Genomic DNA, 24,742 nt, shown 5'->3' with positions numbered 1-24,742 from the left:
AGTCATTTAGTTTGATAGGGATTCTATCAAGTACTTTCTTGGTAAATGTATACAAGGAGGATTTACAGCAGGACTTTGAACAAAATGAAAATATTTTGAAAAGATAAACATTATGTCCCCTTCCAAAAATGTATTTATTAATAAAAAGCCTCTTTTTTTCAAAAGCATGCAAATCGAATTGCAGTATATCACAGCACAGTGAGAACATATTTTATGGATTATCATGTTTCATATCATTGTGCACACTTGATGAATTTTTCCTTTTTAAAACGATGAATCCAAAGTTTGAGCATTCAAATTCTTCTACTGGCATTTGTGGTGTTTGATCTGTCTGCCATTTTCAGTAACTGACTGTGATGTGCTTTTTTGTCAGCAAACGTGTTTAGCTTGTAACGTTCGGAGTCAAAGTGTTCAACACCGATATAAATACAGTACAATACATACATATAGTACTAGTGGATGCTGTGAAGGTTCAACACCCTCAGGGTTTGTGCTTGTTCTAGTTTAAGCTGTGTTTCTATGCAACGTTCTGACATCAAAACACAATATTTACATCATGGAAAAGATGCAGGGCATAAATATTTTACTGGTTTAAATTCAGCCACTAGATCTATCAGTATTTGGTGTTATTTTGCAACTTTTACTTTGAGATGGATGCATTTAATGCGCAGCTATAAAAGAGCCAATAGCCTCTTTAAATCAATCAATGACGCAAGTTGCTGAGAAAACACAATTCTTTCATGTCTTGTCGCCATCCATTTTTTATAAAAGATAAGATTTCAAAATATTCACAGGCCTGAACACACGGCTTGCTGGGAAGGAACAGCAATCCATCCAGTTAACATGTTCTATCGCACCATCAAGTTCCTGGTAATTACCCATAGTAAAATGATGCTGTAAACTAATTCTGCCACAAAGATGTTTTCATTTAAGATCAATATTCTGTCGCAAGTTCATTGAATAAACAAACCCTCTCATTATTGTTGTCTCACTGCTGTTTTTACAGAGCTTCCGTACGGCTGGGAGAAAATCGATGACCCCATTTACGGCAGCTACTATGTTGAGTAAGTCGGGTACATCTTTAATATGTAATGGCTTGCTTTTGATTTTCAGTGTAGCCTGGTGCTGCTGTATTCATCATATTCATTAGGAGCAGACTGGCACTGCAGCCAGGAAGCAGTTGCTCCATTTGTCTGCCTTCTGACGGCTCACTGTTTGTTTGCAGGAGAAAGTTTTTTTGTCTGTGTGTGCTTATACATATTTCTGTGTGATCCTTCTGTCTGGAACACTCCCTGCATCTATATCTGTAGACTAGCTCATGAGCAGAGAGCAGGGTCTCTTTTTCAAATATTCTGCATGTCTGTTCATCCATCTCCAACTGTGTGTGTGTGTGTGTGTGTGTGTGTGTGTGTGTGTGTGTGTGTGTGTGTGTGTTCAACTGCTGCAGTAGCATGTCCTCCCTATTGAACCGCGTGTCCCTTCCCTGTTCAGAGGTGTCATTTCTTTGGCTGGATGCTCTCTACTCTGGGGCGTAGGGACGGGGCTCTATTTTTAGACGGGCAGGGGGAGTCATTTGGCTCGACTTTGCTTAAGAAGACCTCCAGAATGACACTTGACTACTCACTGCCTTATATACTGCACTTCCCTCTCTAGATCTTCTTATTTTCTCTCTTTGTCATCATGTAAATATCATGAAAGAAGTTGCCAGACCTTGAAATTATCTAACCATGTAAAAATATAGTCGAGCTGTTTTGTAATTGGCACAGTGATACTGGGGTGTTCCTTAAAAGATAAGGAGAGAAGAGAAAGACTGTGTGTGTGTTTGTGTGTGTGTGTGTGTGTGTGTGTGTGTGTGTGTGTGTGTGTGTGTGTGTGTGTGTGTACGTGTGTTTGTACGTGTGTGTGTACAATGCAGCCTCAAAGAGAGGGAAGTATCTAATTATGATTATTTCACACTAGCAAATTACAGTATTTGTAGTCGTTGACTATCTTCCCCCTTGCAAACTAAATTAAGAATGACGTGGGACGTTAAAGGAAATCATTGTTTCATGTGTAGGTTTCTTCCCAGTCACTGATTCACATAATTCCGCTTATAAGACTATAAGCTAAATGTTGGGGGAAAAAGCCCAGAATCAGTCGTTTGTTCTTTTTTTACTCAGCAAAAGCCATTCTGCGTCTCTGTTACATAATCTGGGGGACCGGCCATTTAATTAATCATCACAGCAATAGCTGCTGTAGTGCCAGAATTTTTAGATATGATCTATGCCGAGAGGGGGGCTAAGATAAGTGCAGCAGGATAGTGTGAAATCTGAAATCTCTACTGTTTTTTTTTGTTTGTTTTTTTTATCATCGTAGCCATATAAATAGAAGGACTCAGTTTGAGAACCCAGTCCTGGAGGCTAAAAGGAGACTCCAGCAGCAGCAGCAGATGCAAAGCCAGGGTCTGTCCTCACTGCCCCTTCCCACCATCTACAGAGGTAAGACCACAGCGCTTTTTAAAGAAAAAAATGTTAATTTTTCATTATCAGGGAACATGATCATACTCATTATCCGTCTGTATGTTTCTAGAGAATATAAAAAAGTTAATATAGCTAAGTGCTCTTGCCTAGTCAGTCATTAACCATTTCAGTGTTTTTGTACAGCCCCAGAAAATCTCTTATTAGCTTTAAACATTGATGTATTACGCCTTTTCTTTTTCATCATACCCAGGTCTATTTGGAGATGAAGAACCATTTTATGTAAATAGTTGCAGTCAAAATAAATAGTGGGTTATATTCATGTTTTTTTGTATTTATTACAAATTGGAAAGTGTCAAATTGGAAAACTAACTTCAGAACGGTAAATCAGCTAAGCGGTGAAATCTGTGAGGTTTTTGGTGTAACTGAAAGCAACTATGGTCTTACAGTAGTATCATCACCAATAAACAATGCAGGGAAATTAATTTAACAACATTCAAACAAAGAAAATCAGGTCTTTTACTCAAGTCAAACCATGTCACTAACCTCTCTGATTTCATCGGTGTAATGGGGTACCTTCAATGTCATGACAGCAGCATTGTAACCAATAAATAACACCCAAATAATTTCAATAATGATAGTGAATTCTTTATATGAATGATGTGTTTTTTTTATTCTGTCATGCATACAAATATGGGCCACCACTTCATACTACAATTCATAAATCACTGAAAAAACATTCTGTATAATACTCTAAGGTTCTGTTAGACAATGTGTAGCAAACTTAAACATACAGTATCGATCTGTACACCAGAATATTTCAGATTTGGTCCAGCCATTTCTTTTTAAGGGATAGTTGGGATTTTTTTTAAAGTGGGGTTGTATGAGGTACTTATTGTATGTATTATCAGTGTATTACCTGCAGTAGATGGGGGTCAGTACGCCCCCAGTTGGTAGAAAAAGGCAGTACCGACACGGAAGCTACGCAATGTACTGCTGTGAAGGGGGGAGGGGTGGGGGGGCAGCAGCTAAACGTATTTGAGCCACCTAAAAAAGGACCACCTAAAAAAATCTATATCTATTTAAGTGTACCCTATACTTCGAATATTTTCACAATTTGAAACAAAATGGGACTCACTTTCCACTTCTTCCAAATGTACTTCCTCCACTTCAGGAGAAACTTGATGCACACGTGCTGCTTGGATCACCATAGCAACATGCAAGGAGGGGTAACCACTAAGCGCATTTTGCTCGTTAGGAACAAGACTATTTCTATGTCTTTTGACAACAAGATACAACAATTAGTTCACTCCTAATCAAAGAGTCTGAGGAACGGCAGCATTCTGGTGGGACTGATAATAATACTCGTTGGTCATATCAATAGGGAACATGTGGTTTTAAATGTGATTGATTATTTTGTTCAATGATGTTGCCACCTGATTACAATGTTCACTCTCCACCAGCCATAGCAGTAGGATGTACTGCTAGAAAAAAAACGTCTGGACCGGAGAAGTGGAGGTTTGTTTCCATAGTAACGTAGTAGTCCGCCGCTCGAGAGCCTGTCTCCGTGGTTACACTTTGTGTACATTCCAGTGAGGCTCTGTCTCTTCCCTCTCCCCACCTCCACCTCCTCCTCTATTTCACACCAAATGTTGATGCCAGTGGAGGATGCCAGCCCCTGTGCCCCCCTCCCCAGACCCCCCCTCGTTCAGGTCGGCTCGGTGCCCGTGCGCTGCCACAGCCTCGGCGACCTCTCCCCCTCGCCAACTCTGGGTCGCAGGGCCGCTGCGTATGCTACATCCTCCTCCGCCGACGTCTCCCCGCTCCGGCGTGTCCTGACCCGGCGGATGAATACGTGTCCCCACCACCACCACCACCACCAGCAGCAGCAGCGGCAGCCACTTCACACCTCCGCCTGCACTGTGGTGCTAGAGCAGCCTGTCTGTAGCCCCTTCTCCCTGTGGCACTTTGTCAGTAAGTAGGCCAAGAGGGAAGCAAAGGAGGCTGACTGTCGTTCTCATGGCTGCCTGCGCTCGTTTGACTTAATGTAAGCATGCTAGCTCGCAAGCAAGCTTTTTCGCTTGAGGCAGTTTAAGGATTTGTCTGAAGAGCGTATACCATGACATGTCTTATCGCCTGGCATAAGCAGACAGAGAGTGTAATCACTCAGTCTATGTCTGGACCAGTGACGGCAAACAAAGGATGTAAACTAGCACACTAGCCACGTCTCCCTCTGAGGTGAAAAGATGGGAGACGTGGTTAAGTGTGACTAAGCTTGTTGGCGGAGATCTTCTCATTCCTACACAAGGCACCCTTCTTCCAGCAATCTCCCAGCTCTCCCTCCATTTAGAAATGTCCCACTTCTTCCCTAACCCTCTCAACCATCTTCTCTTGGAACTGATCCCTGATTGACAGCATGTCATTTGCCGTATGTTGCTGCTTCCTTGGTAGCCTTTGGGATGGGACTGAAGACCTGCACCACTGATGCTCTCTGCACCCTTTATACCCACCATGTCTTAGCATTGGAGGAGAGGAAGGGATATAAGTTTAGTATGTTTGAGTGTACCAGGTGGGATGTTGCTTTTGTACCTTGCACGGTAGCCACACCTGCATCTTTCAGCACCGCAGACCCACCTCTGTCCAAGTTCGCTGTTTTGCAGTTAAGATCATACCCTGCCAGTTTTCCTGTGGCTACACCCATATCTCTTTCTGGATACGCTTTACCCGTGCCCCCACCCTGTGAGCACTACCCTGCACCAGCTTTGAGGTCTTAGTCTTTGCTATAAAACATTCACAATATTAGAGTTTGTATTTGGTTAATTTGTTTGTTTATGTGTCCTTTATAGAGAAGCCGCTGTTCACGCGGGACCCCACTCAGTTGAAAGGCAGTTTCTTGTCCACATCACTCCAAAAGAGCAACATGGGCTTCGGCTTCACTATTATCGGAGGCGACGAGCCTGACGAATTCCTCCAGGTCAAGAGTGTTATCCCCGATGGGCCTGCCGCAGCTGATGGAAAGATGGCCACAGGTAAGCTTCGGGCCTGGCCGAAAACACAAACAACACGCTCACAAACAAAAAAACATTTCTTTACCTTAATTTAACCGTGAACTCTATACTATACTAAACACATAGCCACATGAGAGCACACCCAGTCAATAAACAACCTTCACATGTAGCTCAATAAACTACAATCTAAAAGGCACAACAGAAAGGAAAGAGACTTATCCTTGCTCATTTAAGACGTTGACATTCCTCGTGAAACATGGCATGTATTTGTACAGTACAGGATCATACATTTAATATAGTACAAATGTCTGCATAACAAGTATATGTGGCTTCTCTTAGAAGCTTGATTCTTGCAGCATCTGGTCCACTTAGCAGCATACATTCAAAGAAACGGGGTTAAGCACAAGTTTTCAAGCCCCGAATTTTTCCACATTTACCTTTTTTAATGCACTGCAGCCTACAAAGAGTCTGATTTAAACAAACACTCAAATATGAACACAGTATGCTGTTCACATGGTGATGTATGTAGCTTCCACTTTAAGATGAAATGGTTACAAGTGCATATGCATGCATTGTATACGTGCGTGTTTACAGGTGCAACTTGCTCTGTATGTGGGTGTATGTCTGTGCGCATGCGTGTGCACCAACTGCGGAGTTTTGTTCTTCCATTAATCATGAAACAGACTTTATGAGCACCATAGGTGTGGCCACATGGGGGTGGAACTGCAGCACATACACACAAAGACACACTAACACACACTAAGATGGACCAGCTCTACTAAAGGTCAAGGGAATAGAACTAGCAGGTTTGTCAGTGCTCTCAGCATGCAATGATGCTTCTATCTGTACATGCTGGAGCACATGCAGAGCTTATAGTGGTCATTTATCATACGTAAAGTAAGCTGCTCAGGGAGTTTGATCTGTAGCACAGCTACTATTCTTCTCCAAAACCCTTGCATTGTTCTATTACGTGGTAGTTGTGAACATTGAGTTATTAATGTCTGTTTCTTTATAAATGTGACGATGCAGTAGTCCAGAATAGATTCCCTGATGACTAATAAAGCTTGTCCTGACAATACTGCATATAAAACATTTTGTGTGTCTGCCTTTTCATCCCCTCCTCTCTCTTTCTTTTAGAATTCCCCCTCTAATTTTTTCATGAATTCTTTCCGCAGAAATAACTAACAAATCCCTCTCATATCTCTACCATCCCACCCCACGTCTCCTCTCCCCTCCACCACTTCCTCCCTTCAGCTCATTTCCATTTCTATCTCACCATCCAGCCTCCACCACACACACACACACACACACACACACACTTTGCCTCCCCAGACTTTGTGTCCTACTTCTGCAGTAGCACTACTAGCTCGATCAGTAACTCAGAGCTCACACGGACGTAGAAACCAGGCCTGCGGAGGTGTGAAATTTCCAATTCCATATAGATAATTTGTACCGCTTTCTCCTCATGACCCCTCGTGGCTGTCTCCACTATGTGATTGTACAACCAGGGAAAACATCTTAGAGCACTTATTGTAAAAGAGTTTTAGAATATCTGATGTATGACTGGTAGACCACATGCAGTGCAGTTTTGCCTAGGCAGGATATTTTGTGTTTTTGTACAAAAAATTGTGTCCATAAAAGAAATGTGGTTTGTTAGCTGTGATATTTCTGAGTTTCTGTGGAGTACAGAGGTATGAGTTGCGTTAGGTTTAAGTGGAGAGGCTTAGTTTGGATGCCAGAGGCAGCGTTTAGTACAAAATCCAGTGGGTTTGTTGGTACAGTATGTTTCAAATTGGAGAGTCTGCTGTAACACTCAATCAGCAGCAGAGGGTTATTCCACTGAACTGTATCCACATACTACAGTGTGTGATAAGATAAGACACTGAGGCATTTGTACTGATTAAGTGTCGTAATTTATAATGCGTTCTGTATAAATAACACCCACTAAAATACAGTTGAAATGTTCTCCAATCAAATTGTGTGCAGATTCCTGAAGATTTAGCTTAGCTTTGTGTTGTTGCTAAAATTAGTTAAAAGTATAATTTGATCTAACATCAAATTTTAGTTTCAATTTTAAATTCAGATTTGCACTTTTTGGGTCCTTTTTTCAGCTAATGTGACGAGCTGTTGCTAGCAGATGCAGCTAACATTAGCTTCATGAGTTGGTTGCCTGTTGTTGCCTGGCTTTTCTAATGTTTCCAGTAGACTTATTTTAAAAATGAGAACTGTATACAAGGTTCTTAAATATGTACTTGATTCTACATTATACCGCGCTAAAAGACAAGGCAAAAACTACATGACCCAGACAACAAAACAAAACTCAGCATGAGTTAATGATCCATGTATCCATCGAATCCTGGACATGGACAATGCTGCATCGATAATCGGCAGACTCATAATCGATTATTTCTGTTTACAATTTAATGTAGGGAGATCAGTGAAGATTCACACCTCTACAGTTCGGGTCACCTTTCCATGGGCAGCTCCCTCACTCTATAGGTACTGAGCATGTGTGTAGTTCAGGCCTGTAATGTGTGTAATAACAGAGTGGGATTAATAAACTATACATTATTATTATCATTATTAAATAAAGAAATTGTTCTGTTGTTGCAGTGTAGAGATAGTTAGTCCTTGTATTATAAGGAAAAAGTTAAGTTTTTTTTTTGTTTTAACAACCTTCTGTCTTCAGAAATTCTTATCATTATTCTTATCTCACCTGCACGTCTGACATAGCCATGTTGCACCCTATTTCGCCTGACACACACACACACACACACACACACACACACACACACAAAACACCACAGTCTCTAACAAACTGCTTGCACCCTGCTGAGACTCTAAACTGCTCTGTTAACTTGGCCTCGCCTCGGCAGGGCCACAGAGACCTCTCGTTATGTCGACAGACTCTTGAACACACCCATTAGCCAGAGATGAATATGTGATCAGGATATGCAAGGATGTAGTACCAGCATGGACCTTGGTCCCAGTGAGTTCGGTGTTCATAGTTAAGGATAGTATGATTTATAGTATACAAGGGACCTACAGGAGGTTTTATAATGGATGGAGAGGGGGATGAGAGGGTGTTTTTGCACTTGTATGCACACCTGTGTTCGGTACCTTATGTGTTTATTAAGGGTATTTTACCCAAATTGCATTTGTCTCAACATGTTTCAACACACAGTGTCCCAGTTAAGGTGGATAATCAGCAAAACCTCACTGTTAGGAAATATTTCATGTATACAATTCAATTCACCTCCATTTTACTGAGGTGGTTCCAGAGGCAGATATTTCGCTAAACCATAGCACATGAAATGTGAAACAAAGAAATGTTTGTTTTTCTAATTTGTGTGAACTCACCCTTTTAGGTATAAGCTTGCATGGTAAAAGATGTGTCTATATGTGGCTTCATAGCTTTCTGTTTCTTTGAAACATGTTTATACCCTCCGTCTTGCTGCATTTCCTCCCCGGTCATAAAGAATGAGATCTATGGGCACAGCGAGGGCGCATCGAGGTCACGGCACCGTCATTTGTTTTCTGCCAGTGTGCTCAATTATTGATTCTGACACTGGTGCTCAAGGCAAATGTCGTCAGCGTTTACCAGGATTAATTAAAAAGTCCCTCACGTAACGTTGCCTCGAGGTGTGAGCTCGCTCTGTCAATACAGGCGGAGCGTTTAAACTTGGAAAGCATTTGTCCGCGTCACAGTTTGCACTGAGAGAACATTTCAATGATATCTTAACTTCCTGTTGTCACTCAGAGGGGTCAGCAGCTCTGCTCCATTTCAACAGCATGGCCATGTTGTTTCAGAAAAAAATGTCATTGACCCAGCCATTAGTGCTGTTATAGTCTGCTGCTCACGTTTTAAGAGAACTGGACAGCATGGCGCTGGTGGTTAGCAAGGCAAGGGTCAATCACTAATGCACATGCTTTGCTTATTAATCATGGAGGCACTTTGTTTTTCACTTTCTCTCTCTGCAACACACACTCATACTCCCAGCCAGCCCTCTCTTTAAAGAGTGTAACAATTATACCTGCTATTAGAAAATAATTGTTTTCATAATCAACCTTGGTAATGCTGTTTGTCAGTGGATTGTGCCTTGTGTTCCCACTTCCCCAGTGTTGCATGCAAAAAAACTGCTTGGTGCCTGCACAGCAGAGCACAAAACACTATATTTAGTAATCTGGTTGAGACAAAGATAAGCCTGGATGTGGAGCGCTTTTGTGTGGGAGCATTTAATTGTCAGCTAGGTTTTATCTACAGTGCAGTATATTGCAGCAAGCAAATAAAAAAGCACTTTGCCCCATAAAAGGCAAACATTTTAGCCACTTGTCATCAGCACTATTTTACACTTGAAAGGCAGATAAGACCTTATCTGTGGTAATGTTTATCTGTAGAAAGTGTTTATAGCTGTACGGGAAAGCAAAGGAGGGACCGTGCTAATGTACTGTACAGCTGATTGAGTACTCCTATAGCTGTAGAGAGCCTCAGTCCTGTCATCACCTTCGGATTAGTACGAGCATCTGTAACGTAATGCAGTTTCTCATTAAGGGTTTCTTTTACTGGCTCTTCTGACCAGGGGTTTACTACAGTATTACTTAATAGCAGTTGCTATTAAGAATTGAACCCTTTGTGTTTAAAAAAAAAAAAGTTCAACAGCAATTAATTTGGTAGCATTCGTACAACATGGGCATATTATACAACATCATATCTCCCTTATCCATCATATCCTCCAACTCTGTCATCTATTGTCATCTTTCCAACTTTTTAGCTGTACTATCTGCACTTCCCTGTCCTGTCTCCCTAGTTCGTAAGGTCAATTTCGAAAATTTTTAACTTCCAAGCTTTTGCAAGATGATACCATTTCCTTTCCTGTTAATTTAGACATGTTTCACTAATCAAAACAAATGGCATATTTGGGACACATGCCTGAGCATGCAAGAACCTTCACAAATGTATTTTTGTCTTAATCTGTCAATCTAGCTACCTCAAGAATGTCTTAGGTTTGTGGGAAATGGGGTTCGTTGAAGGCTACTAAAAACAGACATACATAATAAACAATGATATTACATCGTTAGCATCCCTGTCTATGGCTGGGAACCCTCTTCCTTCCCCTCTCTCCCCTAGTTTTCTGCCTGTCTTGAAAGTCTAGACAAATGGAATGAATCACACAACACACTGTTCAGCAAAGTTATATTGTAGGGCTGGACTTTTAGTCATTTGCATTGCTACAGATTTTAAATGGAGTTTTCCTGCTTGTCAAACAGTCACTGGAAGTTGCAGTTTGACTCTGTAGCTACTATTAATTCCCGTGTTCCAGCCATTACAGCATTTTGTTTCTATCTGTCCATACTTTTGTCTGCAGGGGATGTCATTGTCTACATCAACGATGTGTGCGTCCTGGGCACCACCCACGCCGATGTGGTCAAACTCTTCCAGTCGGTGCCAATTGGCCAAAGCGTCACCCTTGTCTTGTGCCGTGGATACCCTTTGCCCTACGACCCAGAGGAAGCTGCCAACACCAACAACAACACTACCATCATCTCCCCGCTGGGCATCATGGAGCAGCGGCCCATCATGGTGAACGGCAGGACGGGCTACGACAACTACCTGGACTATCTCTCCCGCACGGCGCGCTTCGTCACAGACCCCGGTCAGGACCAGGTCAATGCCCAGCAGCAGCTGCTCACCCCTCACCCGGGTGACACCCACTTAGACGGCTCGCTTCCTCCCACCACCGGCACCACACCTCCTGACAGCGTTTCCATGGCGTCGTCGGGGGCGACCCAAGGGGAGCTACTGACGCTAACCATGGTGAAGGGCATGGAAGGTTTTGGCTTCACTATCGCTGACAGCGCTACAGGCCAGCGAGTCAAACAAGTGCTAGAGCCTCTGGGCTGCCCGGGTCTGTTCGAGGGTGACCTGATCGTGGAGATTAATAAGCAAAACGTGCAGGGATTCGCACACACCCAGGTGGTGGAGCTTCTCAAGGAGTGTGCAGTGGGAGCCGAGACCAGCCTGGTGGTTCAGAGAGGTGGAACAGGTAAGATCAGTGACTGCAGGTAGGGATTCTGGGAAGAATGGTGACTTAACACAAGCTCTTGAATCTCTCCGTGTCTATTCCATATTTGCCTTCCTAACATATCTGTTTGCGTATTCATCGATGTCATCTTTTACCGTTTGTAGCTAAGTGTGTCTGTATGTGTGGTCCAGTCCAAAGGCTGCAGAAACCTATCAACCAGTCCTGCAGTGCTTAACAATGGCTGACTGATGCACAGCTCCTCTCAAGTGCCTTTCCTATTCCTCTTCTTTTTTTTTTTCCCGGTTAGAAATACAGCCTCCTTCACTTTACTTAAGTAGACTATGCCTCTCTGCTCTGCTCACTGACCCTTTCATTATGGTGCATGCTTTTTGCAGTCCTGAATTACTTTTAGATGTTTTTATCATGCCAGTTTCAGTATGTATGGCAAATTTTACCTTGTGTGAGCCGCGGATAAAAGCCCCAAAATTAAAGCTTGTCAAAAGTACTGTAGCACAGTTTTTCGACAAAATACTGGTGGCTACAAATGGCTCTGAAGTGCTTTCTACCCTGTGTTTTTCAGAATGTATGGCCCTCTGACAGTCATAATCATACACTGCCCTCTTTTGTGGTTTATCTGTGTTTTAAGCCCCCAACTTCTCCTTGCAGGCAGCGCTGCCTGGAAGGCACTAGGATTAGGCTATGGTTATGGTTATGGTTATGGTTAGGGTTAAGGTTAGGTGCCTTGAAGTCAACGGTTGCAGTGCTGCCTGGAAGGAGACGTTGGGGGCTAAAACACCATTGAGCTCTTTTGTGTGTCACAGGGTTATGATTTGCAGAATCAACAGGTAGCTCTCTGTCTGTGTGTGTGTGTGTGTGTGTGTGTGTGTGTGTGTGTGTGTGTGTGTGTGTGTGAGTGTGTGTGTGTGTGTGTGTGTGTGTGTGTGTGTGTGTGTGTGTGTGTGTGCGTGCGTGTGCGTGCGTGCGTGTACGCGCGTGCGTGTGTGGGGGGGGGTGTAGAAGTGTCTGTGTTGGTTCCTCAAGAAGGCTGAAACCTTCAGACAGTTTACTTCTAATGGCGATAACTTTGACAGTGAAAGAAAAAGAAGAAAGATTCACTGTCATGTCTTCCCTAAATGTGTGTACGGCTCAAAAGACAGAACATAAGATGTGTGTAAGCTGTGATCTGCCTACAAACTGAGCTTGCCTTCTTATTGAATTGTGGAGGCAGTGCATCTGCCAGCTAAGACTCAGCCAAAGCTCCGACGTTGAAGATTAAAACGTTAGATTTTAATTAAATCTAAAAAAAGAAAAGCGGCAACCGTGGCTCTTCATTAACCAAGCAGATAGTATCTGGTGCCTGCATTTTGTTAAATCTTGCTGTTAAATGTTCTTTAAAATGATACCCCTCTATGTGATGACAGAATTACGATTTGTGCTTGATTTATCTTGGCATGCCAAAACTGAAAACTTGAACTTTAGGAATTGTGGAGGCCGCAAAGCAAGACTGGAAGCCAATACTACTATTGCTGGAAGACAATTTGTACGTTTCGTTGTATTAGTTGCCTCTTTGTGTTGTGTAATGTCACCTCCCAATCATAATGCCAACTGTCTGGTGCCACAGACACCACTGAGACTCACCCACAAAGGTCAGCAGCGCCCTTTGAATAGATTTATTGCCCTTTATTTCTTTATTACACTCACCATGTCCCTGTCAGCGAGAAGGGAGCCAACAAACCGGGATAAGAGAAACAGAGTGCAGAAATAAGCTTCTACCAGTGATGAGGACATTTTCTTATCCAAAAAAAAAAGAGAGAAAAATAAAAGAATTTAAGCCAGTACCTCTAAAATATCATCTGCCAACACATAAACACACATACACGCATGGGAGAGGTCAAAAGTTTTGTGCCACCATCTCAAAAGTCTCCAATCTGTCCACACTCTCCCCACACACAAACATAAAAACACAAAGTCTCCCATCTGCCTGGAAGCTAGCGGTGAAGCGCTCCCGCCATCTGTCAAGGGTTCCTCACTCACGGCAGAGCTTTAGAAGGTCAAAACAAGCGCTCTCATCTAAAAAGCAGCCTGTTGGCCCGTGGAGAAAATGGCAACCTTATTTACATGCTATATTTCATCTCATTATTTCTAATCTGTGTACGGCCTAGCTCCACTACACAACAATACGCCAGGGTGCGGTGTCACATCTGTCCTGTGACTTGACAAGCTGTGGGTGCTAGAGGTGGGAAAAACGTCCGTGCCACCCAGTCTGCTCTTACGGTAGCATGACTGCGTATTGCACATATCTGTAGAAATGACAAGAAAAGGTGTCAAATATCCCTGCTGGGTGGGGTTTTAGACATTGTAGATGTGTTGAGAGTATTTTGTGGATTTAAGCAGGAAAACACTGTCAGACTTTAAGCTCATTAAGATCAGAGACTTCAGACCCTCCTGGGAGAAAACGGTCACACTGAAGTCTTTGTAATTTTTTCTTTAAACTTTTTTCTTCATGATGGAGATAAACAAGGAGTCTGGGACTAAGAAGATGCACACATATGTAGATTTCTCATGTGGCAAAGCTAATGGTCTGTTACTTTTCTTAAAGTATTGTGATGTTAGTTTAGTTGACTTTTACCTCTTTAATTGATTCCCACATGCTCTAAAATGGTAATACAGCAAGGGCTTAGGATGCTGTGTTTATGCTAACAGGAAGACATTTGAGCAGTGGTTTCCAACTTGGGAGTCGAAGAGGAATCCAGTGGGTTATTACATGATTGCCTGGTTTAAAAATTATTCTGACTTTTTTTCTATTTTCTTTTTACCTATTTGAGCCTCTTAAAATAATCTGAGAAGGTAAAATCAATCTTCAGTTGAACTGCACAAGTAATTGACATGCAACTTATGATGAGGGGTTGCAAGGAGATATTGGTTGGTTTAACAAGCAAAAAAGTCCAGGGACCACTGACTTGAGAATGGCACTACTGAAGCATCAGTAGTGAGTCTGAGAGCTTGGGCATTTTTTCAGTCCTTTCCCCCATTTTATAGACCAAACAATCTATTCATTTAGAAGATAATCAACTGAATAATTGATAATGAATAATCGTTAGTTTAAGCCATATACCTTTCAAGTGCCTGAATGGCTTATGTGTCTAACTTCAAGGCTTAAACTCTTGAATGTGTTTGTTTCCCCTGAAGGTCGATTTATTTCAGCAAAGTTTTGACTTTTTTTTTTAAAGTGAATCTTTGAGCTACTTGATCTTTGTGGTTTATTTACTTCCCTAGATTTTGGATACATTGTCATGTTTGTTCCTAGTCATGCATTGATTATGCCCACATAAACACAAACACAATAATTTTTAGCAACATACTGCATATTAAAGTGCGAGCTGTGTAGGACTCCCAGCTGATTCTATTTTCCCACCCAACTTCCTCAGAAAGGCCAGCTTCGAGCGTTTAGCCAAGCTATTACCCATCGTAATAAAACTGTCACCATGCTGCTAAATGATGTTCCCGCTCTTCACACATCACAATTTGGCCCGCTGCACATTTGAACCACTGGACACTGGCCACACAGTCTAATTGAACTGGCTGTTAAGTGCTTGTGCACACTCACCAGTGTAGTACAGAGAGAGGCCACCGACTCCATCACCAAACAGTTACGCTCCCGTCTCTGGCAAACTCTCCAAAGACTGGCCTGTTTAGGGGCGAGCACACAGCTCATCATATTTACCAAAAACACAATCTGAAACGGAGGATTGAACCAGCACTGAGTGCTGACTAAGTTTAAAAAGTCTGTGTGTGTACATATTTTTGCATGACGGATTTTTTTTTGAATGACTCTTTATGCAGTGGACAGAGCTACCACCTGTTAGCATCTGGACTCAGGGAGAACACACACACACACACATACATAAATTAAAGTAGACGAGGGATTGACAGCATTAAGGCCCTTAAACACCCACATCCACAGTCCAACAATACTGTTGTGTCTATTTTATGGTGCCCTTGCTACGATGACACACTTCTAATGTCCAGCATCAGAGATCACAAATGGCTGGTGAGGAAGGGTCACAAATTGAGCTTCATCAATAATTTCAGGTCTCTCTCTCTCTCTCTCTCTCTCTCTCTCTCTCTCTCTCTCTCTCTCTCTCTCTCTCTCTCTCTCTCTCTCTCTCTCTCTCTCTCTCTCTTTCAATTCAATTCAAATTGCTTTATTGGCATGAATGTCAGAAATAACAATATTGCCAAAGCATCAAGGATAATAATGAAGAAATACATACATACAAAAAATTGAGTAAACTAAAATATATACATTTAAAAAATGTTAAATATTTTTTTTTTTAAACAGGAAAGCAACAACAATATATCAATATACAGTAAAATCGCTAGTGTCAACGTAAGAAAGAAAACAAAGACAAAAGCAAAAAACAACAACAAAAAAACATGAACTAAACCCATGAAGTAGAGGAGTAAATGAGAAGGTAGAGTAAACTGTGGGGAGATGAACTACAGATATTAGGTGTTGTTGTGCTGGTTGTCTCTCAGGCTATGACATGCACTCACATATCTCGCTGCTTCTACAGCGCTCACACTATTTTCTCCAAGTAGATGTTGCATTTTTGTCTGGGTGGTAAGTGTATCAAAATCTGGGAGTTTACATTTCATTTTGGTAAAGAACTGAGTTCTGATGTCAGTATATGTGCTACATTGAAGCAGGAAGTGTTGCTCTGTCTCTGCAGGTGGCCGGTCTCCACAGCCAGACTGTGTCCACTCAGCCTGTACCTGCTCAGAGTCTTTCTGAGTCTGTGGTCACGTATGGTGCTCAAGTATTCAGCTACTGTGTACTCTCGGTTTAGGGCTAGGTAACAATCCATTTCCAATAGGTCATGTATTTCTGTTTTTGTCTGCAGATGATTTGGTTTGTCCGGATGGTTTCAGGGGTGTCCTGAGGTTCTGGGGGCTGTGAGGTGAGGGAGCTGAGGGAGCTGAGGGACAGGGCTAGCTGACTGAGGGGACTTTTCTCTATGTTTCTCTCTTGGTATTATTGACCATACCCAAGGGTGTATAGTGTATTGTAGTGTGTGATGTATATTCTTCATGTTTTGTTTGTCGGTGTCTGATATAATAATTATTTGTTTGTATCATATGTCTGATGTCTTGTTATAAAGTGCCTTGCGATTGTGCCGCAAACCCAGCTGCCCCACGGGGACAATAAAGTTATCTACTACTACTTGTAGTGCTTTGTAGTGGAAACAAACAATGGGGGTCGCTTGTTTTCAGGTGGTTGTAGAATTTGATGGATCTTTTTTCAATTGTAATTTGGAGGGGATATTGGCCTAGTTCTGCTCGGCAGGCATTATTTGGGATGTGTCTTGGTAGGTGTAGAAGGTTTCTACAAAATTCTACATGGAATTTCTCAATTGGGTGATTGTCCCAGTCAGTAAATTTTAAATGTCTACTGAGCGGGCCCCATATTTTGCTGCAATATAGAGCAATGGGTTCTATTACTGATTTAAATATTTTTAACCAAATTTTAATTGGAATGTCTGTTCTGATTTTTCTTTTAATTACATAAAATGCTCTTCTTGATTTGCAGAAAATGCTCTTCTTGATTTGTCTCTCTCTCTCTCTCTCTCTCTCTCTCTCTCTCTCATGCACGCACGCACACACACACACACACACACACACACACACACACACATATAAGTAAGCAGAAAAATAAGGTGATGGTTGTACTACTACAGAGTGAGAATTAAGCACAGAGAGAGTCAGCTTGCTCGTCTTGCTCAGCTTGATGTTGTCATGGACACAGTAAAGAGCCAAAGAGAGCAGCAGTGTGTTATTCGTGTAATGCAGAGAATACATGTAGCTCATAAGCATCAATAAATCATTGTCACAAGAATTTTGAGACATACTTTAGGTATAATCATCAACAAAAGAGACAATCATGAAGGAAAGTGACGTTTTTGACACACAAAACCACATTTTACACTTCGGTTTTATATAACATTTGTATAAATGCCCAACTATTCCTTTAAGGGCAGCATTTTATTATGAGTAAAATCTATAAACTGTAGTCAGACAGCTATACTGCCATAAACATGATTTTGTTTTAGATGTCATTCTAAAGATGTGAATCTTTGTTTTTATGTTACCCCTGGCATGTGTCATGACCAAAGAACTCACCATCAAAAGCAAGGCATTAGAGCTAAGCTGACCGCTAATTCACCGTCCAAACATTGAGCTATTTATGATCAAACAATCCAGTCAATTAAGCCTCATCACCTTGAAAACCCCCCACTCGTAATACAGTTATGGTATTTAGCCATCCTTTAAATTTTTGTTTGTCTCATGAGCTGTTTTTGCCCAACAAATGGGCACTCTGTCTCTCATCACCAGTAATTATTGCGCCTGTGTGTATGTGTTTGTGCCAGCATATGTGCGTGTGTGTGTATTTGTGTGTGAGTGCATGGCAGACAGCCTCATTAGTGGCTATGTAGACCATTAACAGGCTGTATCTCGTTGCCACACCAGCAGAGACACAGGGCAGTAATTAGCTGCTGAGACTTTCAGCTCGTTCACATGTACGCTCGCCCATTTAGATTTCCTCTAACAGGCCACATTCTCCCTCACTGCAGCCCACCCACACACTCACACAAATGCTGAGCCACATGGTTTGATTCACACAGGTTGTGTACGCACACCTACACGACAGCCAGGCAGACATTTTTCCTCGTCTTAGTCGCACACATCCCAAGGTAGCCTTCTGCACATAAGCCCCCGCACACTTACATAAACTCCCCTTTCTAGTACTATCATGGGAAAATTGTACATTATGAGTCAGCTGCCTGGTTTCACCTTTCACCTCGGATCGTGTGCACACGGATGACCAGAAGCCGATCTAAGAAGCATGCAGACCTCTGGTGAAGGTCTGCTTTGTAAAGAAAGAAAAGGAGGAGGGTTTGATTCACTGAGCCTCCTCCAGCCTCCCAGGGAATCACTGTGTAACTAGACAGTGATTCATTGGATGTGTGTGTGCAAGATAGAATAGTTGGAAACAAAAGAGAGAAAGAGAAAGGAAGAAGACAGCAAGAGAGTGATGATTTCGGCTCTCTGCCAGTAGAACACAGACTGTCGGCCATGTTCACACTTACAGCTCTGTCCCCACCAAACCTGGAGGAGCTGACCACCAGGGATCGATATCCCGTCCGGTCGGCCCGGGAAGACAGCCCAGGGCCTTGTGCATGATGGACAAGATGCTGAGATTAGATCATAGCAGAAATAGAAAACAAAGCTAATGGTGTTTAGCCTTACTGCCATTAAAATTAGATCACGGAAGCAAAAGTTAGGTTACTCTTCTCCTCCCTGTGTGTGGGTGGAGTATAATCACTAACCTTGCTTAAACAAATCAAGCGCTTCTATTTAAGTTTTAATGGGATGGAGTGATTGCCCAGTGATTGCATGAGCATAATGGAACTATTTGTGCTGTTTTGAGCTTGAATATCATGCATATTCAACCATGTACCTTGCAAACAATTAGTTTTGCACACCGCTACAATGAGGCCGGTTTTATAGAACATCGAGCGAACATGGAACGGGCATTTGAATAGAGGTGGATAGAATCGGGTTTTCTGCTGTGGATGTTATGTGAAGCTGCCAGTCTCTCTCATGTAATGGAGATACATATTAATAAAGGGCTGAAAGATTCACACACGCTGCCATCAATTTTAGTGTCATCATATCTGAATAATTCAAGGCTAGCCTCTCATTGAAATTAAGGAGATTGTGTTTTCTTATGGGTGAACAAATGTAGCCTTGTTGTGTGTCAAATGTGTGTGTGTGTGTGTGTGTGTGTGTGTGTGTGTGTGTGTGTGTGTGTGTGTGTGTGTGTGTGTGTGTGTGTGTGTGTGTGTGTGTGTGTGTGTGTGTGTGTGTGTGTGTGTGTGTGTGTGTGTGCGCACCTTTGGCAATTTTGTTTTTTCGGCACCCTTGGAGCAGAAAAGCTTCCCAAGTGGAAACACTTCCCAGTTCAGAGCTCCTAGATTGGAGTTTTGGGCAGAAATTGAAAACAAGGCACAATCTCAATCAAATTCCAATTATCACTACCTGCCGGGGCTGAGGTGAGGTGGGGTGGGGCATAAGTGTGCGCCATCACACACTGTGTAGGTTTAGGGACTTTTCCCTTCTCATTATGGACCTTGAATAAGCAAGATAGTATGCCCTCATAACCGGTGTTATACTGGTTTTGCGTCACTAAAGGGTGAAGTTACTGTACAGAAGGATGCGACACCGGTTATCTTAAAAGCTAGGTGCAAGTTTGACACCACAGGGTTCATGTAGCTTTCTGCACCCGAGCTGCCAGGTCTGATTAGCCTTCAGTCTAAAGGCTTTCAGCACCATGGACAGCTCCTTTTACGCTCTCCTTCTCTCAGTCTCTCTTTGTGTCTCTTGTCCCTTCTCAACTTTTGGCCGTGGGGCACTCTGACACCCATGTCCAACTAAATGTCTGGTACGCCTGAGTTAACAGCGACTCTACCCTGAGGATCACCTCGGTCAGTGATGCCTGGTAGTGCCCCTCCTTTCTGTCTGTCCAGCTCAGCTCAGGTTCTGTCTCCCACACTGAGAACTGCTCTGTTGTTGCCTCTTTGGCTCACTGTGTCCTTCACGCTGACTTAGATATTCTGACGTAGGTATTCTGGACAGAAAGCCTTTAATTGATTGACCGTGTTTGGGAAGAAAAGCGAAACTCCTATCTGTCCCTTGCTGATATCATACTTTTCAAAATATGCTTTGAGTTTTAAATAAGCTGTTGTATATAAATATAAATCTTATTTGGCTTATTGTGACAGAGAGAAGCTGACAGTCTGAAAAAAACATTGCTGAATTTCTTTGTGTCGCTTTTGTTAATTTCCATGTTGTCACCATTCCGCTGGCGGCTCAGTGAGACGAATGTTTTTACTGTGCGATTGGAGTCTTGCCAGGCCAACACTGGGAAGGCTGGCGCATAATTCAAGCAGTCACCCCATAATTCGATCCCTCCATTTGCATACGCTTGTAGCATCCCAGAGGGAAGACCGTGGCAGCACTTGAAAGACAGGAAGAAGAGAAATTGAATCAGGGAGATGGAGTGTGCATCTACATGCGCCTGTGAATTTAACTATAGAAACATTGCTGGAGCATATGTTTTATTACTTTGTGTGTGTGCGAGCATGGATCACGTATCGATGCCAGCTGCTACTGATTGTTTTCTTTCATCATCCAAGATAGATTTGTGGTTGTTGTGCTTGAACAATGTTATAAACAGCGAAAATGTGGCGTACCTTTTTAAAGGTCAAAGTCAGATGAATGGGAAAGTCAAAGGAAAATGTGTGCCCTTTACCTTGCTGCACTGTATTACAAACTGAAACCACTTTATTGTGAGGTACAGACATCCTGAACCTAATTAAGTGAAAGCATTCTCAAATCCGACTGCCTTTTCATTGTCAGTGCTTAGGCTCCTGACAGATCGATGATCAAATGCCTCCTTTGGTAACAATGATCCTAATGGGAGCTGATGTTTAATGGAATTTTAGCTAATATACAGTAGATGGAAGTTACCATATAACTGCTCCTATTTTACACTTTAAAGTCTGTGTACAGGTGTTGGGGAGTACTACTGCATATTTGAAAAAAGTTGTAAAAAGCCTAAAGTGATGTCACTCGAGTCTGCATCGTTTGGGGCTAAGGACTACAAGTTTGAAAATGAAAAGAAATCTAGAGGTGTGGAGTTAAAAAGAAGTGAAGTTGCCAGACCTCTGTAGCCTGCTCTTCATCTCTGCTCAAGGCTAGCAGCTTGAGGCTACATTAGCCCCTAATAGCATAACACACCCACATCTCTATATGAGCTGTTGCTGGCCAAGTTGCATTGTAATGAACAGTAGGTGCCAGGTTTTGACAAGGAAGATCAATGTGTTTTATTTTGTCCATCTTAAGTCCGACACTTATAGGATAAATCGGTGACCCCCAAGTGGCCAAAAAATCTGTTCATTTTGGTTTATTATAATTATTTTTGTGCTTTTTTCTTTATTGATAGAAAAAAAAAACATGTTTCTCAATGCAGAAAATGTAAGATCACCTAAAATCCCAAAACGGAACATAAAATCACACTAAACCATACAGGAAAAGATGAATTCATCGCTGCCTTTAAAATGATTAGTTCCTATCATTTATGCCACCTGTTGATCACTGTCTTTCATGTTTAACCACGTCAGTCATTTCAATATCAAGACATCTCGTACTGTGTTAGAGCATGCTTCTCAGCTGTGACTTTCCTACAGTCTTATTTTAATCTCTCTGTCTTCACAATACGTTCGTGCCTCATAAGATATTTACTTGCCCTCTTCTGCTTTGTGCTTTTATTATGTTTGAGTCAATTCTGCTTTTCTTTGTCCTTTTTACCATTCACAGACACTGTTTTCATGTCACATTCTCATTTCTATTTGGTTTTTCTGTAATTCTGTTGATAATGGGGTTTTTTTAAAATTCATTTTATTATCCTCATAAACCCCCTGGAATTGGCTATCACAGCTGAAATTAAACCACACATCTCATGATCTGTTTCCACCATCTTTTTCAGTCTAAAGCATTTCTTTGTTCTCTCAACATTGCAGGTCACTATTCACCCTGGAAGACCCCTAAGCAGGTAACATGCACCAGCCTCCAAAACTCGGACTGTCCCCATTTCTGCTTTTGAATCATTAATATACAGTAGATCTTCACTTTAGTACCAATGGCTGCAGTGTGCATACTGTATGTGCTAATCAGAATAACTTTAATCTTTTATTTTACACATTTGAAAGATCTAGAAATTACTTTTCAATCCCTCCCTTGACGTACTAACTCTACTGATGATTCACTATATGTCCTTGGCTTTTACAACAGCTAGCCCTTGATATTTGGATAAGAAAAGGTCAAGTGGCCCGCTCATAACATCACTCGTCTCTTCATCCTGCAAGTCAAAGCTAATTCATAAACTGGCACAGTGCCATCAGGGTTATCCACACTACGGGCATTTGAATTATGCTACTACTATAGTGCTTCTAAGCCTCTGTTCTAACTGTTTTGGCATGGCCCATATGCATTCATCCCTCGTTTATTTTTGCAATCTTTCAGATTTTTTGAAGGCTTTTTTGCTCTTTCATACTACCCTACGCTTACTCTCTGGTCATTTATCTTTTACCGTGCCTTTATTTCCCTTTGTCACATTAAGCAAAAGCCCTCATGTGGTATCTCTCCAAACTCGCATTCAGCCTCTTCTGCTTCCTCCGCCACCATAAATACTCTTATTATAGTTACAAGTATCATATGCTGTCACTGGGCACACTAAAAACTCAATCCACCAAACATGCTCTTTGATCAGATTCACTTTGTCTTTATGTGCATTTGTCACACTTATACGCCTGCACACGAGTTGTTTCTGCCCATCTTTCTTTTTTTCTCTTTGTGCGACTATGTGTGTAATCCATTTCATGCCTGGACTTCCTCCCAGCGCTGCTCTGACCAGCCCCTGACCCCAGCTCATGTTGTCCTCATTCCAGATCACAACTAACAACACAAGAAACCCCCCACTGTGTAGCACTTGTCCCTTGAAATTTTACTCATTGTTCATCATTTCTGCTTCCTCTCGATTTAATCAGTCACCTCCATTTCCCTCAGAATAATAGTAATTCTGAGCTCTGAGGAAAAGGCGCAAAGTATCAGACGGCATGCAGAGCCTTGTCTCTCTCTCTCTCTCTCTCTCTCTCTCTCTCTCTCTCTCTCTCTCTCTCTCTCTCTCTCTCTCTTTACCCCCCCAGTGTTCATTTGTTGGCTGCCCCACCCCGCCCTGCCCCTCTCCCCCAGCTGCTAAACCCCTGCACACCACAGTTCAGTCTCAGTTTAATTGGGTATCATTTGTTACAAGAAGACTATTGCAGCTATGAGTATGGAATATGGAGGAATTTGACTAATAAGGGAAGAACAGGGAATCGCCTAATTGTCATATCGACCTACAGTTGAGCTCAGCCTGCAGCTCCTGAGAGTTTCGTTTGCAAATGAGCTTATCAACATTTGTCTGTTAAATCCAATACTGTACGTAACAGCTACTCAATGCTGGAGCATGTGCAGTTTATTCCATAATGTTGTCTTGTAAAGACCTGCCTGTGTCCCTATTCATCTGACCAGCTAGATTATTAGCCAGAGTGTGTTTGCTTCAGCAGTCCTAATCAAACGGAGAGAAAGTGAAAGAGAGATCAGGATGCAGTAGTCTAATCTCAGCCTTAACAAGATCCCCAGTCTCAGCAGCCTGCGCCGTGCATTCGTGCTTCACATCAATAGCAGACGCAAATGAAACCTCAAAGAATGGAAAGACTTTTGATTCTGTCCCGGAGCTTTTATGCAGCTGATATTTATTCTCGGTGCATCTTGAACCAGATGCCCTGTAATTCTCCATATTAAAGCGTGCCATATGCAGCCAGTCTCGCCATCTCCGTTTCAAAAAAGGCTTGTCGCTCCCTCCCGGTTCCGTCTCTCACACTGTCTGACATGTCAACATGTCATACTGGCTATCTGCTTAGTGCAATGCTGTGACTTAAGCGGCCTGACTTATCTGACACATCAAGGCTGACACTCTGATTGACTGGCGTTGTCAAAGCTGCTGGTGTCACCTTAAACACTTGACAGCACATTTTAAAATGTGTTCTGGGATGTAGCATGTACATTGGGTATAATTTACAAAGTAATACTTTGTAAAAAAAAAAAAAAAAAAGAGTAGCCAATGCACTGACCAATAGGATAATTTGAAAATGATTTTCTTTTTGCTGTCACCCATCCAAAATAAGGCCATATTTATCTGTGCGACTATATATTATCCTCTTATTATCCACATCATTGATATACACTGAGATGTATATGGCAAATAGAGGCTGGAATTGTTTTGCTTGTTTTAACTACTAACCTCACTAACTGTGTGGCTTCCACTCTTTCTAGCATGAATTGATCATTCGCCAAACCCCTCCCCCTAACAGGCAATTGTCCAATCATAACTTTGCAACCGTACCTAAGCTGTCAAGCATTGGATTTCTCCGCATTCTTCCAATCAATTAGCTAACTATATCACGATACTAGCAGTACGTGGGGCTACAGGTTACGTTAAAAAAAATATCTGTTTAGTATATCAGAGTTTGGGTTAACGTTAGCGGCTCTGTCCTGCTCTTTATTCGGTTTGGGGGAGTTGAAACTACAG

General features: G+C 42.1%; 1 protein-coding gene across 15 annotated transcripts in view; it reads left to right on the top strand.

Annotated features, from left to right (window-relative positions):
* Window positions 1-24,742, top strand: part of magi2a (membrane associated guanylate kinase, WW and PDZ domain containing 2a) — a 260,190-nt gene that overhangs the window by 212,098 nt on the left and 23,350 nt on the right. For 10 of the 15 annotated variants that reach the window (XM_039791297.1, XM_039791295.1, XM_039791296.1 and 7 more), the window contains 6 exons: window positions 1,007-1,064; window positions 2,356-2,477; window positions 4,119-4,430; window positions 5,303-5,485; window positions 10,831-11,508; window positions 22,131-22,162. In XM_039791297.1, the coding sequence (XP_039647231.1) occupies window positions 1,007-1,064; window positions 2,356-2,477; window positions 4,119-4,430; window positions 5,303-5,485; window positions 10,831-11,508; window positions 22,131-22,162 (1,385 nt within the window). The remainder of the gene's footprint in view (window positions 1-1,006; window positions 1,065-2,355; window positions 2,478-4,118; window positions 4,431-5,302; window positions 5,486-10,830; window positions 11,509-22,130; window positions 22,163-24,742) is intronic. The other 5 variants (XM_039791302.1, XM_039791301.1, XM_039791310.1 and 2 more) reach the window with 2 other exon arrangements.

This window comes from Perca fluviatilis, chromosome 23, assembly GCF_010015445.1.
Source record: "Perca fluviatilis chromosome 23, GENO_Pfluv_1.0, whole genome shotgun sequence".
NCBI lineage: Eukaryota > Metazoa > Chordata > Actinopteri > Perciformes > Percidae > Perca > Perca fluviatilis.
Note: the sequence above shows the minus strand (reverse complement) of the source record. Positions and strands in the feature narration are given on the sequence as shown.